At 42.8% G+C, this 19,497-nt stretch overlaps 1 protein-coding gene across 3 annotated transcripts in view; it reads right to left on the bottom strand.

Moving 5' to 3' along the window:
• LOC122559128 (E3 ubiquitin-protein ligase RNF123) overlaps positions 1-19,491 on the bottom strand; it is a 389,631-nt gene extending 370,140 nt beyond the window's left edge. For 2 of the 3 annotated variants that reach the window (XM_043708459.1, XM_043708461.1), the window contains exons 1-3: positions 19,485-19,491; positions 17,228-17,341; positions 8,967-9,051 (exon numbers count right to left, since the gene is read on the bottom strand). In XM_043708459.1, coding sequence (XP_043564394.1) covers positions 8,967-9,051; positions 17,228-17,318 — 176 coding nt within the window. In that variant the 5' untranslated portion in view covers positions 17,319-17,341; positions 19,485-19,491. Of the gene's footprint in view, positions 1-8,966; positions 9,052-17,227; positions 17,342-19,479 lie in introns of all 3 variants that reach the window. The other variant, XM_043708460.1, reaches the window with a different exon arrangement.
• Positions 19,492-19,497: the final 6 nt, after the last annotated feature.

Here is a 19,497-nt window from a genome sequence, read left to right as displayed (position 1 = left end):
TCCAAAAGTAGACAGCATAGGTTTAAGGTCAGAGGGGAAAGATTTATAGGGGGAAAAGGGGCAACTTTTTCATGCAGAGGGTGGTGCGTGTATGGAATAAGCTGCCAGAGGAAGTGGTGGACGCTGATACAATTACAACATTTAAAAGGCATCTGGATGAGTATATGAATAGGAAGGGTTTAGAATGATATGGGCAAGTGCTGGCAAATGGGACCAGATTTGTTTAGGATATCTGGTCCACAAAGATGAGTTGGACCGAAAGGTCTGTTCATGCTATATATCTCTGTGACGCTATGACTGTATAATAGTGCTTAGTTCCAATTCTACAACATAGCATTCGGACACACAGAATCTAGTGGATATAATCACTGGTTACTCTGTACCTATTTAAGTACAGCTCAATTGTACTACTAAAGAGGACAATCATTACCTAGTGAAAGACAATGTGATGAACACAGCAAAATTAAACAGCAGTGGAATAGGGAACATCAATCATTATATCTGCAGTCATTTTTTAATGCTACATATTTATGGTGCTAAGCCATAATCCCTCTGAAAAACATGACAAAACAGACATAAACATTCAAGGCTAGTTGAAAAGCTGGAATCTTTTATCAGTAGGATAAAATGGGATGAGGGACAGGAGTTTAGAAGCTGTTCAATGGAATAATGGGAAGAAAAGGGCCGGGAAGAGATCCCAATGCTTACACTGACTGCCAGGTACAAAGCTCTTTCATTCAAAGTTCACACTTGAACACACTAATTCATTACTATGTCTGGTCTGCTCAAATTTGATATGCACAAAGAATAACCAATGACCATAAAGTGCAAATCAATCAATCAAAACTAAATTTTGTTGTTGACATGATAGTCATTATTGCCCGAGGAGCAGGAGAGTCGACATTTTGGCTATAAGCCCTTCATCAGGAATGTGGGAGGGTGAGGGGGCTGAGAGGTAAATAGGAGAGTGATGGTGGAGCTGGGGTGGGAGGTAGCTGGGAAGGCGATAGATGAATGCAGGTGGGGTTTGAATGTGATAGATCACATGCATCAAATGGGGAGATGGAACGCCAACTCGCGGAGTGTTTCAGGGAACATGTCTGGGGGACACGCACCAAACAACTCCAATACCCTGTGGCTGACCACGTCAATTACTCCTCTCCCCGCTCCACCAAGGACATGCAAGCCCTGGGCCTCCTCCACTGCAAAATCCAAGCCACCCCACAACTGGAGGAAGAATGCCTCATCTTCCACCTTGGAACCCTTCAACCACATGGCATCAACGTGACTTCACTAGTTTCCAAATCTCCTCTGCCCCCACCTCATCCCAGATCCAACCATTCAACTCTGCACTGCCCTCTTGACCTGTCCACCTTCCTTCCCACCTATCCGTTGCACCCTCCCCACTGACCTATCATAATCACCCCCAACCTGCATCAGCCTATCGCCTTCCCAGCTACCTCCCACCCCAGCCCTATCCCCACTCTCTTCTTATTTCACTCTCTCATCTTGCAGCCTCCCCTTCTATTCCTGATGAAGAGTTTATATCGAAATGTGAACTCTCTTGCTCCTCAGATGCTGCCTGACCCACTGTCCTTTATCCAGTGCATAAAATGAATTAAAATGGGTAGCCCAAGAACTAACTCCAGTGCATAGCTTTCCAAATTTATATTTTATACCGACTGATAGATTGATTTAAATAGCACACATCCTCCTCCAGACTCCACTGCCCCACACACCCTCTCACTGCTTTCACTGGACACCATTGAGTCCAACTAGGAGAAAGTGAGGACTGCAGATGCTGGAGACCTCGCCCACTCGCAGAGTATTTCAGGGAACATGTCTGGGGGACACGCACCAAACAACTTCACTACCCTGAAGAAGGGCTTATGGCCGAAACGTTGATTCTCCTGCTCCTCGGATGCTACCTGGCCTGCTGTGTTTTTCCAGCACCACATTTTTCAACCACTGAGTCCATACTATGCAGGCTGTGCTCCCAGCCCTAATCTAACACAATACCCAACCCTGACACTACTTCGAGTTTCTTATTCCCTCCTATAACTAATTCTAAACTCTATATCCTCACTTTCTCTGAAGCTTATGTTGTGTCCAATATTCCCAGGCCATCTATGCCCTCTTTACGATATTGCAATCCCTCTCAGACAGTCCCCACAGTGCCAGCATGCACCTGCAACCTAGTACATGTCTGCCAGTTTTCACCTCGCTGCTCCTGGGTTTCTGAAAGGGCGGAGAACATTTGGCAAATGACAAAAGCCCCCACCCTCTCCCCTTCGGAGGCCATAGTAAATCAGTCTTTAGTAAGTGTTATCAGCCGTACTGAAATCCAAACATTAGCAGAGCTGCATCAAAGGAGCATCTTTAAAGAGTAAAACAAGTTAGATGTGGGGAAGAGATGTGCTGGAATTCTAAAGTTTCTAGGCCCAGACAATTAATGCTGCAAATTAAAATTTGGGAGGTGCTAGAGACCATGTTGGAAGAAGTGCAGAGATCTCGGAGGGTTGTAAAAGTAAAGAAAGGTGAAAATGAGGCAAGGCTATGGAGGGATTTGAAAAGAAGGTGAAAGCTTTATAAAGCAAAGGTTTGCCTGATGAAAAGCCATATGTCAGCAAGCACTGTCAGAGATAAAAACAGAGACAAGACCCAAAGAAAATAAGATAAAACAAAAAGAGAAAATAACTCACTGGAAAACAGAAAAAAAAAGCAACTGAATGGTACTGGTGTTATTTTTGCATGTAGACATTACAGAAGATTTCTTAGTCAACTCTGTAACTGCAAACAATACCAAAAAGTCATCTATTGAACACATTTATTTGTTTAGCTTATCTCTTGATTTTTACTTACCATCTAGAATCACATTTCAGCCTCTGTTAAAGGTCAACTTCAATTTGACTGCACAGTTAAAATAAGCGAAGGAATGAAAACATGATCTTTCTGGAACACGTCTGCACTACCAGAACTGTAAACTGAGCTGTGTCATCCAGTTGCACTGTCAGGCTATTATTAGTGCCTGTTATATCATGCAACGTTCAGAGGGAGCTACATAGAGATATATAGAGAGAGAGAAAGGCGATTGTGGGGGACGTGCTATTATACCTTGCCTTTCATCCAGCACTCTCCAAGCTTCCAAACACACATGGACGTACAATTAAGCTCAGGAAATCACAAAATGCTCAACTACAATGAGTAATCAAATCTTGTACATTGTCACCCGATGCTTTTCATATCATACATACAGGAACAGGTTGCTTGCACAATAACATTGGAGTAGATTCAGGGCATGTTGGCTTCACATTTGTTTCATGCCACACTGATGACAAGCTCAAACCAAATGCTCCAAGCTACTTGAAATCAGGGTTCTTCGCCATGCTGACCTGTAATCGGTCTCCCTCTACTTAGGCCGTAATTAATTTTTATTCCCTGGAGAGAGCCTGTGTTTGCATTCTCCTCTGAACTAACTCCATAGAGACCACTATGCCATCACCAAGCCACCCTTTATACATGGAAAGTCTGTGAATCTGGCACAGCCTTGTCAGAGTCAGCACCTGGAGTGTCAGAATCGGACACTCACCATTTTTATCTGTCAACCAGGGCTCCCTGATTGGTCCAGGTTAACAGCTCCAACCAGGGAACTTGTATTCATGAAGTCCTCCCTCTCTGACTCCAAGGACATAGGGTGATTCTTCTTCTTGGAGAGCTTGCTGGGGTGTTTTGGCATGGTTACATCACTAATCCCACACATCAGCTGGTCTCAAAGCAACTCTTTAAGGGATAAACCAAAGTCACATGCCTCTGCCAGTCATCTTAACCTAGTCAAAACTCCCGATACAGATTACCTTGGCTCCCGAATTGTCAAATAAAAATGATAGCATCTCAGAATTAAAGGAAGCTTGAGGTAGCAATATTCCTTAACTAAATTTGTCAACTCGAGAAGTTTGAGTATCCTGTGCCTCAGAGAAAGCTAGGCTCCAAATAACAGAAAAGGCTGCAGATCCACAGCTGTCAAGGGAATTACTCTTTTTTTTCTGGGCAAATGAAAAACAACGCATTTTATCTGCAATCAGGGCCCAAACTTCAGCGGCAGGGAACGAGTCAAACTTCCCAAATAATAGCATGATGCCAGAAATGCTAACCCCAACTCAAAAGCAACTGTTGTGAGTAAGTTTCTTCAGGGACGTGCTTTACGCCATTCACCACTGAAACACTTCCACAGAGGTCAGTATCCCATCATCAACACACCCTTTATTTACACACGCAAAGTTTTTGACTCTGGCACCCGTCTGAGTTAGCACCCAGAACGTCAAAATCTCTGACACACCACTGTTTATCTGTCAGCTAGGGCTCCCTGACTGGACCAAATGAACAATGCCAATCAGGGAACTCATATTCTATGAGGTGCAGCTGGCTGAACTCATTAAAATCACATCCTTTTGCTGGTTACAGTTCGCAGGTGTCAAGCACTTGCCTGCATGTTGTTCAAGTGACGATACTTCATGTGCAAGTTAACAAAGCTATTTGTGTTTTTACCTGCTATCCATAAGTACACTCTCTTGCAAGGTCAGTTTGGAAGTTGCAACAGAAATGCAGAGTACTAGGCAAATGGTAAGATTCTTGGTAATGTAGATGAGCAGACAGATCTCGGTGTCCATGTACATAGATTCCCTCAAAGTTGCCACCCAAGTCAATAGGGATGTTAGGAAGACACACGGTTTGTCAGCTTTTATTGGTAGAGGGATTGAGTTTTGGAGCCACGAGGTCATGCTGCAGCTGTACAAAACTCTGGTGCGGCTGCACTTGGGAATATTGCGTACAGTTCTGGTCACTGCATTATAGGAAGAATGTGGAAGCTTTGGAAAAGGTACTAGGATGTTGCCTGGTATAGAGGGAAGGTCTTATGAAGAAAGGCCTTGAGGCTATTTTGTTAAAGAGAAGGAGGTTGAGAGGTGACTTAATCGAGACATACAAGATAATCAGAGGGTTAGATAGGGTGGACAGTGAGAGTCTTTTTCCTCGGATGGTGATGGCTAGCACGAGGGAACAAAGCTTTAAATTGTGGGATGATAGATTTAGGACAGATGTCAGAGATAGTTTCGTTACTCAGAGTAGGAGTATGGAATGCCCTGCCTGCAACAGTAGTAGACTTGTCAACTTTAAAGGGCATTTAAGTGGTCACTGAATAAACATATGGATGAAAATGGAATAGTATAGGATAGATAGGCTTCAGATTGGTTCCACAGGTCGACGCAACATCATGGGGCGAAGGGCCTGTACTACACTGTAATGTTCTATGTAAACATGCACAAGAACCCTGACCAATTGTCCCCATCTCCAGTACAGAGACAAGGTGGCCAGTTAATACACCATATCATATGGCTTTGAACATCTAAGACTTGGCTGTATTTTTGCATTGTCATTACCAGTCCAGCTTATCTTAGTTAATTGTTTCACTGTTTTATTAGTTTGACAGAAAAAATGTGCCAGAAATCTGGTGTACTAAAAAAACATTCTTATCAGTGCTCAATTTTATGCCTAAATACCTATGATTACTAGCATGAATGCACTAAGTCTTCATTTTAAAGACCAACAGCACTCCAGAATTTACACTCTGATCAGCCCTCCTGATCCCAACAGTAAAAATAGAATATGGTGGAGCATAATAGCCAGCTCAGAGGACATTTACACTCCCTTCAACCGTCAGTAACTTCTGTTATGATCCCTAACAATCATATGTTACAATCCAGACAAGAATCAGTAATCTATTTTGTATAAAGTAGGCAAAGTTTGAATTCCCATGGATTTATTAAAAGAATAAAATTTTGAACAAACATGTTAAACTTCCAAAGTGTTCAAGAAGATTTGTAGCTCAGGTTGTGGATATGATTGTTGACTTTCTCACTGAGCTGGCAATTTGGTTGCAGACGTTTTGTCACCATTCTAGGTAACATCATCAGTGCGCCTCCGATCAAGTGTTAGTGTTGTCTTGCTTACTATTTGTGTGTCCCGGTTTGCTGAGGTGGGTGGCATCATTTCCAGTTTTGTTTCTTAGTGGTTGGTATATGGGGTCTAACTCTACAGGTTTGTTAAAGTCATCTCAAAAAACAAAAACATTACCCAAAAAGCATAGTCCAACCACACAACAGAAAGACATAACATGTCCGGACACACTGGCCACACTGCCATATATTAAGGACGTACCAGAAATGACCACCAGACTACTCCAACCACTAGGTATCATGGTAGCCCATAAACCAAAAAACACACTACAACAGCTACTAACAAGTGTAAAGGATCTCCTACCCACAACCAACAGAACCAAAACGTTATATATAAAATACCATGTAAAGATTGCCCAAAGCACTATATGGGGCAAACAGGAAGGAAATTAGCCATCAGAGTATAAGAACACCAACTAGCCACCAAGAGACATGACTAATTATCACTTGTATCATTACACACAAACAATGAAGGATACTAATTCGACTTGGACAATGTATCCATCCTAGAACAAGACAAACAGAGACATGCACGGAAATTCCTGGAAGCCTGACACTCAAACCAGGACTCTGAACAAACGTGGAGTCGGACCCTGATTCCTGAAGAAGAGCTTATGCCCGAAACGTTGATTCTCCTGTTCCTTGGATGCTGCCTGACCTGCTGCGCTTTTCCAGCAACACATTTTCAGCTCTGATCTCCAGCATCTGCAGTCCTCACATTCTTCCCTAAATACCAACTACCAAAAATAGAACCAGCAACAAAACCAGAAATGACACCACCCCAACCCCAGCAGACCCAGACACATAAATAGTAAGCGGGACAGAACACCAACACTTTTCACTGGAGGCACACTGATGATGTTACCTAGAATGGTAACGAAACAACTGTGAACAAACTTACCAGTTCAGTGAGGAAGTCAACAATGTCACATTAAACATTACTGCACAAAACTGGAAAAGCAATATAATACACAATATGAACACAATTTATACTTTAACATCCAGCATTAATAGGAGGTAAATATGGTTCAACATCTCGCCTCAAAGAACACATCAGATAGCTTTAGATATAGATTTAGATTAGATTACTTACAGCGTGGAAACAGGTCCTTCGGCCCAACAAGTCCACACCGACCCTCCGAACAGCAAGCCACCAGACCCATTCCCCTACATTTACCCCTTCACCTAACACTAAGGGCAATTAGTGGCGAATTCACCTGACCTGCACATTTTTGAACTGTGGGAGAAAACCGCAGCACCCGGAGGAAACCCACACAGACATGGGGAGAATGTACAAACTCCACACAGACAGTTGCCTGAGGTTGGAATTGAACCCGGGTTTCTGGCGCTGTGAGGCAGCAGTGCTAACCACTGTATCACCGTGCTGCCCAGAGTTAAGACAAATCCCATGGATTTGTCAGCAGCAAGGTTGCCAATCCTCTCAAAATAGTTGGGATGATTCCAGAAGTAGCGTCAATTTCCAGGTGGCCAATCAAAGCAGAAGTAAATCAGTTCCCAACAATGGCAGGCAGAACCAGCCACCCATTAAAACATAGCCAGCTGTACCCTCCATATGACCAGGATCACAGCAAACCAATCATAGCTCATGCTTGGGTACCACCTGATCTTCCCTGCATCAAAAACCTGATCCTTCAAATCAAAAAAGACCACTTCAAAGTCAGTGCAGTGACATAAATATCCGAACAACCTACATTCTGTGTGATCGGTGCTCCAACCTGTTGAGACGATGCTCACTCGGGCGCCAATTATAAATCAAAGTTAGCCTCAGCTGAGACTAGTCAGTTGCAGGCATTGAGATTGATTAATGGTCTTAATTTTACTAATTAGACTTGGATTGAAATGTGGCGCACTGTGGATTTTGATCGTGCAAGAGCGACTGGCAGGGAAAGGATTTGTTCAGGCTTATTAGCAGAGACAGTGCCATTCCCTCTAAGTCAGTCTCACAATGAATCATTTGGTTTACGTGGTCTGTGCTGTTTATGTTCCTTCACTACTTTATCTCACTTTTGACCTTTCTACAAATGTTTGTGTTCTCTTTTATCTGGTTTCACCCAGTTGTGCTATGCAGCCAGCTTCCATCGATGTCACTTCTGCTGATGTCTTTGAGAATATGAACAACCAGTGTTGGTAACCCCACATAGTTTCACAAACTCTGGATTACTGACTATGGGTCATTGGAACTTTGCCTCTTTCAAATCTTCGCCTTCAAAGATCTAGCCCTCTGAACCTCCTCAAACCTGCTCTGACTTGGAATGCCTTAACGATTGCTCATATGCTGGTAGTTGAATCGCTTCTTCCAAGACAGGGTTCCCAGGATTCTTGAGACTGCTCACAAGTGTCAAATTACCAGCATAACTGCAGCTTTTTAACCGAACTTATAGCTTCATAAAGCTGCTGCTGTTCATAAGCCTCTCCTTGCCCAACTGCTAGCTCTCTACCAGACAGCTTCCTTTCAATTCCAGTTAATTGATCATTTCTCAGGACTTCCCCAAGGCCCAGTAACCCAGCTGCAGTTCTTATCTGAGCCCCAACTGCAGTGAGACAGCTAATGGCAACACTTTAGCTGCATGGTGCTTCTTTATCTATTCCTGAATAACCCAATGACTTAAAATGACTGACCAGCAGGCCAAAAACAGCTCCGACTTTTTCTGACCAACTGACTGGGTCCTGTCAGCTCCCATTACTTATACCCCCCATCCTATTGTCTTCTTCATGCACCACTGCCGAAAATCACAGATATGCTATTTTTGAACGGCCAAACACTTTGTAGCTCCAACAGGGTAATCGCAGATCGAGCGTACTTGCCATGCTGGCATGCAAGGATTTGGAATTCTTGACCTATACTCCAACACCACGCTGAAACACTCAAGTCCCGAGCACATGAAATCTATGTTCTGTAACAGGAGATAGATGCACATTAATAAACATGGTTACCTGGATGAAGCAGACAACTGTGTGCTCTCAGAGCTGGGAAAAGCACGGTGGAGGTAGTTGCTGAGGAGTTTGTCATTCACAAAACCTGCATCAACCAAAAAAAAGTGATATCAGACACAGTCTCTTAGGTTGTGACAAATACTGATTACTAAACCTTGTGGATACTATACTATACAATGCAGTTAAACATTGGGAAAGGGAGGATGGTTCACAATCTCCATACCCCACATTCTGTTGTTGGGAATCGAGGAACTGAAGTAAGCCCAACCTGTCTGCTGATCCATATCTCAACTCCGCTTACCCAATTTGATCCATAACCCAAGATACCTAACAAAAATCCTTTCAGCATATGAAGGCTGCCTGACTCTACGTAATCCACAGCAAATATATGTGAACATGCAGTTCAAGGATATTGAATCAGAATGAAATAGCTGGAGCCTAACTAAACTCCAGACAATGCACATCAGAATGGGAGAAAGTTACCTGAACACTTTGGTCCAGGAGTCAGTTACACCCCTTAGATTAGATAACTTAAATATACTGTGTGACAGGAGACAAGAAGGTGTGACTGCAGGAGGTATACATACGGAGACCCTGGGCAATATTGCCTCGAGGCTGCACAGCCGCTGTCAATTAGCATGCCAATAAATGATTTCCACACACCCACCTCGGAGGTTCACTCAGCAGCAAATAAAATTTAAGGGAACCTTGACTCATGGGGTGGTGTTTGAGGAGCCTCTGTCTGCATTAGTGACAAAAGTTACAAGGTTCTTGCAAGTTCTGTGGCCAAGAGTGTGAACTGCATTGAAAATAAGCCAGCTGACCACACCATCGTGGTACAGAAAGCAATTCAAGTGTGAGATGGCAACAGTAAAATCCCAGTTTTTAGGGGCAGCATAATTAATGGTATAGATGCTATTGCCTTCAGATGTGAGCGCGAGTCCAAAAGGCTGTGTTGCCTGTCTGCTTTCATTTTTAAAGGACCTCTCTTCAGGGTTGGAAAGAAACTTTGAGCAAGAGGGAAGGGATCCAGCTGTCATCATCCATGTTGGGTAATATATTAGCATATATGATTAGCTAACTAATACAAGACAAAGTTGGGATAAGGTGACATTTTCAGACTGGCAACCTATAACCACAGAGGTAGGGGTTGGGCTCACAATTATATTAATGACTTGGATGACAGACATGAATGTGCTATTGGCAAGTTTAATTGGTGGGAAGGCAAGTGGCGAGGATGTCACAAATAATCTGCATAGGAATATAGACAGGTTAAGTCAGCGTTAGATTAGAGTGGTGCTGGAAAAGCACAGTAGGTCAGGCAGCACCAGAGCAGCAGGGAAAAAAAAAAAACGACGTTTCGGGCAAAAGCCCTTCATCACGAATGAGGTCTGATGAAGGGCTTTTGCCCAAAACATCAATTTTCCTGCTCCTCAGATGCTGTCTGACCTGCTGTGCTTTTCCAGCACCACTCTAATCTTGACTCTGATCTCCAGCATCTGCAGTCCTCACTCCAGCTTAAGTCAATTCAGTAGTCAATGGCAGATGGAATATAATGTAAGAAAACATGAGGTTGCACACTATGACAGAAAGAACACAGGAGCTAAACATTTTTTAAATAAAGAAAGACTGTAGAAAGATACAGCATACAGAAATGTGGGATGTGTATAAATCATAAAAAGCTAGCGTATGAGTTCAGTAGGTAATAAGAAAGGCAAATATAGCCTTGGTTTCAAAGGGACTGAAATATACATATTGGGAAGTTTTGATGAAAAAAAATACAAGGCACTAGTTGGACCACAATGTGAATACTGTGAACAGTTTTGGTCCCTTATCCAATGAAATACATACTGGCATTGAAGGCAGTCCACAAAAGCTTCACGAGGTTGATCTCTAATATGAAGGCGTTTTCATATGAGGAGGGGTTGAGTCAGTTGGACCTGTATTCAATGGAGTTTAGAAGAATGAGATGTTGTCACATAGATTCTTAGGGTGCTTGACAGGGTAGATGAGGAAAGGTGGTTTCCCCTCGTGGGACAGTTTAGGATCACAGGAAATAATCTGAGTAAAAGGTTGTTCGGTTAAGACAGATGAGGATTTTTTTTACCTACTACCTTAGTGAATTTATGGATTTATTTACCACAAAGGCTGTAGATACAGGGTCATTAAGTATATTCAAAGTTGAGATATATCTAGAATATTTAAGGATTATGAGCAAAAGACAGAAAAGCAAAGCTGAGAATTATCACTGAATGATGCAGCAGACTTGATGGGGCAAATGGCCTATTTATGAAGGCTACAACTCTGGAGTGAAGAAAGTTTCAGATTTCAATGACCAACTGTGTGAAAACTGCTTCTTGATTTCTCTCCTAAGCGCCCTGTCTAATTTGCTAACTATGCCCTCATTTATTGATTCTGCTATTAAAGTAAATAGTTTTATTGTATCTACCTTGATGTATATTTTAATGAGTTACACATCTGATCAAGGTGTTTATATGTTTATAGTCCATAAGTACTGGCAGCACACACCAGTAACATGGTCTAACGTGGATCAGTATCACACAGGGCAGTGCCTTCAACCTAAAAGAGGAAAATGGAGCTATAAAACCCTCCATAGCACGAGCTTCTGTTCAGCTGTAAGAAAATGTCTTCACTCCACAAATGTATTAGATAACTGACCTAGTCAGAACACAAACTGATTTGACAACTACTGCCATCATTTAAATGCTTCATGACAGTATATTTCCACTGCTCAGTTTTGCAGTGGTGCACAAACAGCAAGTAAACCACAAAAGGAACAGGGTGCATTCTTCCCTCCGTAACCCTCTTTAAGCTTGGTGATTCTTCGCCACACAGCTCTCAGGATATTGGCAAAGATGAGTGTTGATGGAAGAAAGCAGAATCATCCTTCCCAACTTACGATCCACTGCCATAGTTTTCAAATGCTGCTTAAATGACCCCTAAAGTTTTTCCTTGCTTCTTTTCCTGAATAATATTTCAAGTATAATTCACTATGTGAAGAAGTGCCTCACAAGGACGTCAACAAGATTATGAAAAAAGTTTAGGTTAGCACAGCTGTTCCCATTGGTAGATGGCACAAGGAGTGAGGGAAACAGATTTAAGGTTTTGGGTAAGAGATCTATGGTCAAGTAAAAAGAACTTTATTTTTTAAAAGCAAAGCATGTGGTAATGACCTGGAACAAATCATCGACAAGGGTGGTGGAAGTTACTTCAATCAATGATTTCAAAAAGAAACAGAATGGCCTCTGAAGAGAATTAAACTTACAAGGCTACAAGGGAAAGTTCGGGACCTGAGATGAACTAGGCTGCTCTACAGAGGGCCAGCATGGATTAAATCTGCGTCCTTCTCCACCATAAAGAGAATGATGTCTTGCATCAGTTCTGAACTCATCTTTACGACCATCCTCTGCCATCATTACTTACCCGTGATGAGATTGAAAGGGAATCACACAACTCCAAGGGAGGTAGTGTGTATGTATAAAGAACCAAACAACAAGATGAAGTGAAAAGTAACAGCTTACATGAATGGGCAAACTGAATAAATGATTAATGGAATGGTGACTTTATATCTAAAGGATTAGAATATAAGGGGTTAGAAGTCATGGAACAGATAGACAATTCTTGTTGGACGATACCTGGATTACGGTGAGTAGTTCTGGGCAGTATTTGCCTTGTGCCTACTCTCTGTCTCTTTATGCTCAGCCACTTTCCTAGCCAGGTCAATCGTTTGCCTTCAATTCCAAAATGCTTCAACTTTAGCTAGCAGTGTCTTATGAAGGACTTTATTAAATAATATCCAAATACATTTCCCTGACCACTACTTTAGTCACCTCATCCAAAAATGCTATCATGTCCATCTAGCATGCAGTATCTTTTGTAAATTCGGGCTCTCTCTGATCAACTAAAAATTTTCAAGAAGTTTAAACATACTATGATTAATCATAGACTTTAGAAATTTCTCAACAAGAGATATTAGACTAAATGCTCTCTAATTCCCTTAGGTTTTTGCCTTTCATCTTTCTTAAATAGCAGTACAACACAAGCAATTTTTCAACTCAAAGAACAGTCTCTGAACTGACAGGACATTGAATTTAGGGCATCTGCAATGTGCTCAGCTACCTCTTAAAATCCTGAGATGCTTAGAGACAAGTATTAACATTTCTAAGTAATTGAATGCCCTAATATGAATGCCAATGCTTCAGCAGGACTTGGATCATAAACATGACGTTTGATTGCACTTCACAAATACTCATTTGCCACTGTAATCACATAGAATGGAAATTCCTTAAGGTATCGTGTGAATTGCTTAGCCATAGAATCATTACAGCATACAAAGAGGCTTTCAGCCCATCAAGTTTGTTCTAGCTCTCTGTACAGCAATCCAGTCAGTCCCATCTCTGTACCCTATTGCCCTTACTCCAGGAAGTTTACAACCTTCAAGTGCTTGCCTTCGTCATAAGCAACAATCGCTGCAGAAAAACTACTTCCTCACATCATCCTTCATCTCTTGCCCAAACACCTTCAATCTGCCTTGTCCTTGCATTATCAGCAAATGGGAACAGTTTTCTCATTGCCTACCTTGTCCAGACTGGTCATAATATTGAACACCTTGAACAAAATGCCTCCACAATCTCCTTTGCTCCAAGAACAATAACACTAACTTCTCCGACCTAACATTGCAGATTAAATTCCACATCACTGAAACCATCTTGGGAAATTTCCTCTATCCTCTAAAGGACACTCACCACCTTCCCAAAGTGTGGCGACCAAAACTACCTAATTTCTAGATATAGTTGTACGAGAGGTTCAGAGTTTGTCAGCATAATTGCTCTGTTTTTGGACTCAATATCGCTATTAATGATGAAGTCCAGAATCCCAGAACCCAAATACTAGGCACATCCTAAATATGTCCCACCTTCTTCAAAGATCTGTCCATTTGCACTCTACATCCCTCAATCCCCAGATGTGCCTTTAAATCTATATTGCTTCTCCTTTCTGCCAAATATATCACCTTGCATTTCAATTAAATTTCATTTACCACTGTCTGCCCATTATGCCAGCATAGCTATAGCACTCAATTTGCATTATCCTCACTGTCTGCTGCTTCTCCAAGTTCGAGGCATAGCAGTTTCAGCCTGAATGCTTAGGCACACAACAGACAAAACAGGAGATACAAGTTCATTGCATTTAACAAAAATAGCTGACGTCCATTTGCTTAAGAAAAAAATTTATGCCCAGTTACACCGACTGCTCAGATACTACTCACTGTTGAACCTCATCCCTCAACTAAAAGCAATCCAACTACTCTATGTATTCAACATACAGTTCATATTAGATGCAGGACAGAGTCACACGACATAGAACAAGACAGCATTCTCAACACAATCTAACTCTAATTAAGACTGAGCAATATCTGGTAACAGGAAGCTTCCTCAAGTGTAATTGTAATCTCACTTAATGGTGGAGTGGGAGTGAGAATGGAAAATGACGATTCAATCAAATACTACACAGTGTGACTCAAATCCCAGCTCCACCTATGAACAATCACACAGATCTAGAATCAGACACTGATGCTGTTCACAGTGAAGGAAGAAAACCATCACCCCTAACAGTGGAATCCTCGCAAGTCAAAATGTTGATGAAAAATGTAAGGTCCTTCACAACTTCAAACATTGCGAACTGCTCTCCAGCCAATGAAGTACTTTTGAGTACAATCACTGCTATAATGTAGGAAATACAAATAACATTTTCACAAAGATCCCACAAACACATCAGGGATAGAAGGGAATAATTTTTTTTTTTACAGATGATAATCAAAAGATAATTACTGCCCAGAACACTAGCGAAAGATCCCTGCTCTTTATCAAATAGTACCGTGAGATCTTTTACATTCATCTGTAAGGGCAGATGTGGCCTCAGTTTAATTTAAAAGACATGGTCTCATTCAAAATTGCATTTGCCACAATGTCACTCTCCCTCAGTACAATAATGTTGGCATCCATCGGATTTGTTCCCAGGACACTTTATAAAATCTTTTACCTCATGCTCAACTCTGGAAAGTGAACAAATACAAGGGGATAAAGGTTCTGATATTGCAACAATACGCTTCAAGTTCTTTGATGGAGGACTCCACAAAAGATGGTGGGAAACTGCCGAGGAGATTGACTTCACAGTTAAGCCAAAAGAAATGGAGACACTAACACAACCCAGGATACTAGTAGCCTAAAATCAGTAATAATGCTGTTTTATCTTATGTTTCACTGTTCCTCCAAGTAATGACTAACATTGACCTCACATATTGAACTTGGCTTTCAAAAGGGCCAGAAGCACATTTGTTGACTTTTCCTGTCTATATGATACAGTATAACACACAGATATGATGCTGAAACTTTCTAAAATCAACCACTGTGTGAAAATCCTACAACTGATCAACTACAAGTCACAGAAAATGCTGCAGAAACTCAGTAGGTTTGACATCATCTGTGCAAAGAGAAAAACACAGTTAACATTTCAAGTCCAGTGTGATTCTTATTCAGAACTGATCAACTTCATGGTAGTAATCAACCATGCAAACACTGGTGATCAAGTCATTTGCCTGTGTGTAACCAATAATGGGCTCTTGCAGAGATTAGTCCTTGCATCACTTCTCTTCAACATATATACCAGTGACCTTCCTCACACAAAGTCACAGCTGTTCACATGTATTGATGACCTGCCCAAGCTTTCCAGGTTGGGGCGGCACGGTGGCACAGTGGTTAGCACTTCTGCCTCACAGCGCCTGAGACCCGGGTTCAATTCCCGCCTCAGGCGACTGACTGTGTGGAGTTTGCACGTTCTCCCCGTGTCTGCGTGGGTTTCCTCCGGGTGCTCCGGTTTCCTCCCACCGTCCAAAGATGTGCAGGTCAGGTGAATTGGCCATGCTAAATTCCCCGTAGTGTTAGGTAAGGGGTAAGTGTAAGTGTAGGGGTATGGGTGGGTTGCGCTTCGGCGGGTCGGTGTGGACTTGTTGGGCCGAAGGGCCTGTTTCCGCACTGTAATCTAATCAAAATAATCAATAATCAGAAAACTGATAAAAACACTCAATTAAGGTCTATGTTCTCTGGAAACCTATTTCAATCAGTGGAATCTTCAAACAATTACTTCCAAGACAGTCATTTCTGCCTTCTACCCATACAACTCAAAGGCCAAAGAGGAACCTAATGTCCAGGTCTGTTGCTAAACAATCTTCCACGACCCAATATTTGTGACTGTACATTAACTTATCATTAATACATCCAGAACACCGGACAAAGGTCAAGATAAGATGAATCTCAAAAGAACTGGCAGGTACCATCTGAGAAAGCACAACCAACACACTACTGACCATTTCAATCACCTTGAACAAAACTTTCATACCTGAACAACACTTTACCGAACAACAGAATACTGCTGATGAACAGGTTCAGGAACTGCCACACAAACAAGAGAATGCCTAGTTCCAAGAAACCATGAAGATTACTTGTGTGACACAGAGAGCTCGAGTGACTTGCTATGCTGGCACATTGAAATCCTGATGTCCATACAGAAAATATCCTTTGTAAAAGAAGAACATCACTAACTGACAACGAATCAAGCACTCTTTTTGTCACTGCTACACAAGGAAAACCCACACACTTGCCTAAAATCAAGCAGTCTCAGTGGAATACTGCAAACTGATTACCAACCCACCTCTGGATGGCGGACCGCCTGGTTAATTGCAAACATTCCCAACTGCAACCTGGTGATGGACCACAAACGGTGAAGTCCGACCATCACTACAGACTGCACACCTACCATGAGACAGCCATTAAAGACAACTTCAGACTACACTTGAGTACCGAGACTTGCATGACGTTTGCACACAGAATGAGAGCATTAATACTGAGTCAGGCGCTGCCACCAATTAGGTTTCGAAGTGCTGAAACTCAAACACATTGATTTGAGTTAATAAGGGATATCAATGGGCTGACACTAGTAGGGAATTCCATCAAGTCAATCAAACTCCAATCATCCAACGGAGACAAAACATCTTTCCCATCCAAGCATTTTCACAGGATACAATTGTCATCCAGTTGTTCGAATTGCCAACCTTTCATGTTGCTTTTAAACTTTTCCCAAACAAGGTATATTTCTTTCGCAGAATATCAAAAGAAGTAGATATAGGATATTCGCACACATTGTAATTAGGATCACATTGTAATTAGGATCAACATTGAACATACCTGTGACCTTTGGTTTTTCTGTGTCAGAGGCCAGCCGATAACTTCTCCTGGAGTAGGATGTGCTGGTGCCCTTAGACGTCATTTTCCACATTAGTGTCTCTCCAATTTGTAAATCTGTGCAGAAACAAATTTATACAAGGAAACAGGTTCAGTATTTTGTACTCCCATTACCTAGCACTCAGCGTGAGCTTCGCATCTACTTGAGGAAGATAGTAATGTTAATAGCAGATACAAGGAAGTCATTTCAAAGACCAACACTTGCTTGACCACTTACAGTGAGGGGGCAATGAGAACCTAATATCTACCCAAAGGATAGCTGGCCTGAACAGAACTGAAAACATAAGACAGCAAGTGAAAGCGAGGTAAATTCAAGAATAAAATTCAAGATTTAGCCCACTGGAAAATTAGCAAGAGAAAAATCGTAGGACAAGGATTGATTGCCTCAGTTCAATATGAAAGGCACACCAAAATCAGCTGGAATTCTCGATCTTAAAGGGCTGTGGAGGCTCAATCATTTAGTATGTCGAAGGTTGGGATGTATACATTTCAAAATACTCAAAGGATATAGGGATGGTACAGGAAAATGGTGTTGAAGTGGATCAGCCAATGACACAGCAGGTTAAAAGGGTTGAATGGCCTTTTGTTCTGATGAGTAGGTTCAAAGAATCCAATTCTCTCCAACATAATAGACTGAACAGAATGCAACCAAGCTCACCCTGATTTTACAAAGAACCAAGAAGGAAAAATTCAAACAGAAAGTCCACTTGTTTCGGGGAACTGAGGAGTGAGAGGGGAAACCATGAGGGGCTTAAAAACGGTAAATAGACAAGGTTTTTTTCCCCCTGGGGTGGAGGAGTCCAGAACTAGAGGGCATAGGCTTAGGGTGAGGGAGGAAAGATTTAAAAGGGACCTAAGGGGCAACTTTTTCATGCAGTGGATGGTGCATGTATGGGATGAGCTGCCAGAGAAAGTGGCAGAGGCTGGTACAATTACAACATTTAAAACGTCATCTGGATGGGTACATGAATGGGAAGGCTTTAGAGGGATATGGGCCAAGTGTTGGCAAATGGGACTAGATTAATTTAGGATATCTGGATGACATGGACAGGTTTGACCAAAGGATCTGTTTCCGTGCTGTACCTCTCTATGACTGTGTGTGTTAGTTGAACGGAAAACAGGATGAGGGGAATAGCATATTTGAGTCTGGAGGGTGTCAGTGAGATTGGGGGATCATGTTTGAGTCAGAGGGGTGAACAATGGGATCGAGGGAGTCAGTTTGGAGATTAGCACGGTCAATGTGGGGATTAGGGAAATCAGTATGGATCTGGAGGACCACTGTGCAGGAAGGTCAATGGGAATGGGAGTGGGGGGAATGGGAGTGGTCTGAGTGACCAGGGACCTAATAAGAGGGGAGGGATCAGAGTGATGGGCAAGGATCAGGGTATCAGGTCAGGGGTCACAGTGATGGGGGGAGGGAGTCAATGTGCTCTGACAGAGGAGTGTTGTGATGGGAGAGTCAGGGAGATGAGGACGTCAGCAATACAGTGAATTGACTGATTGTAAAAGTGTCAGGGAACAATGATTGGGTGGTCAGTGATTGGTAGGAGAAAGTGAGGATGACGGATGCTGGAGATTATAGTCGAGTGTGTGGTGCTGGAAAAGCACAGCAGGTCAGGAAGGGCCCGAAACATTGACTCTCCTCGGATGCCATCTGACCTGCTGTGCTTTTCCAGCACCACACTGGTGGCAGGTCGGTAGCGAGGGTCGGAGGTCAGGGGGAGTTCAGTGAAGAGTGGAGGTCAGTGATGGAGGGAGGTCAGTAATGGGGAGGGGGTAAGTGATTGGGAATGGTCAGGGATGCCAGCAGGTCGGTGATGGGGTCACGGGATGGAAAGGATCAGTGAAGGAAGGGATAGGCATCAGTGGTAGGGGACGGTCAGTGATGTGGCAGCCAAGTGATGGAAGGGAATCAAGTGACAGGGCAGCAAGGAATGGGGGCAAGTTATGGGGGGAATAAAGCGATGGGGGCAGCAGGGGTGAGTTATGAGGGGTATCAAGTGATGGTGAGACCAAGGGATGCGGGGAGGGGATCAAGGGGTGGGGGGAACCATGTGATGAGGGGATCATGTGATGGAGGGGCCAGGTGACTGGGGGGTAATTGCGGGGGCGGGTGACGAGGGTCGCCGGCCCCTCGCTCACTTTCACTCCCCCCTCCCCCGGTCGACCGCGCTCCCAGCCTCGGCCCCGCTGACCTGACCTGCTCGGCCCGG

The sequence above is a fragment of the Chiloscyllium plagiosum genome, chromosome 18 (assembly GCF_004010195.1).
Source record: "Chiloscyllium plagiosum isolate BGI_BamShark_2017 chromosome 18, ASM401019v2, whole genome shotgun sequence".
Taxonomy (NCBI): Eukaryota; Metazoa; Chordata; class Chondrichthyes; order Orectolobiformes; family Hemiscylliidae; genus Chiloscyllium; species Chiloscyllium plagiosum.
The sequence above is the reverse complement of the archived record's forward strand: the minus strand, read 5'-3'. Positions and strand labels throughout refer to the sequence as shown.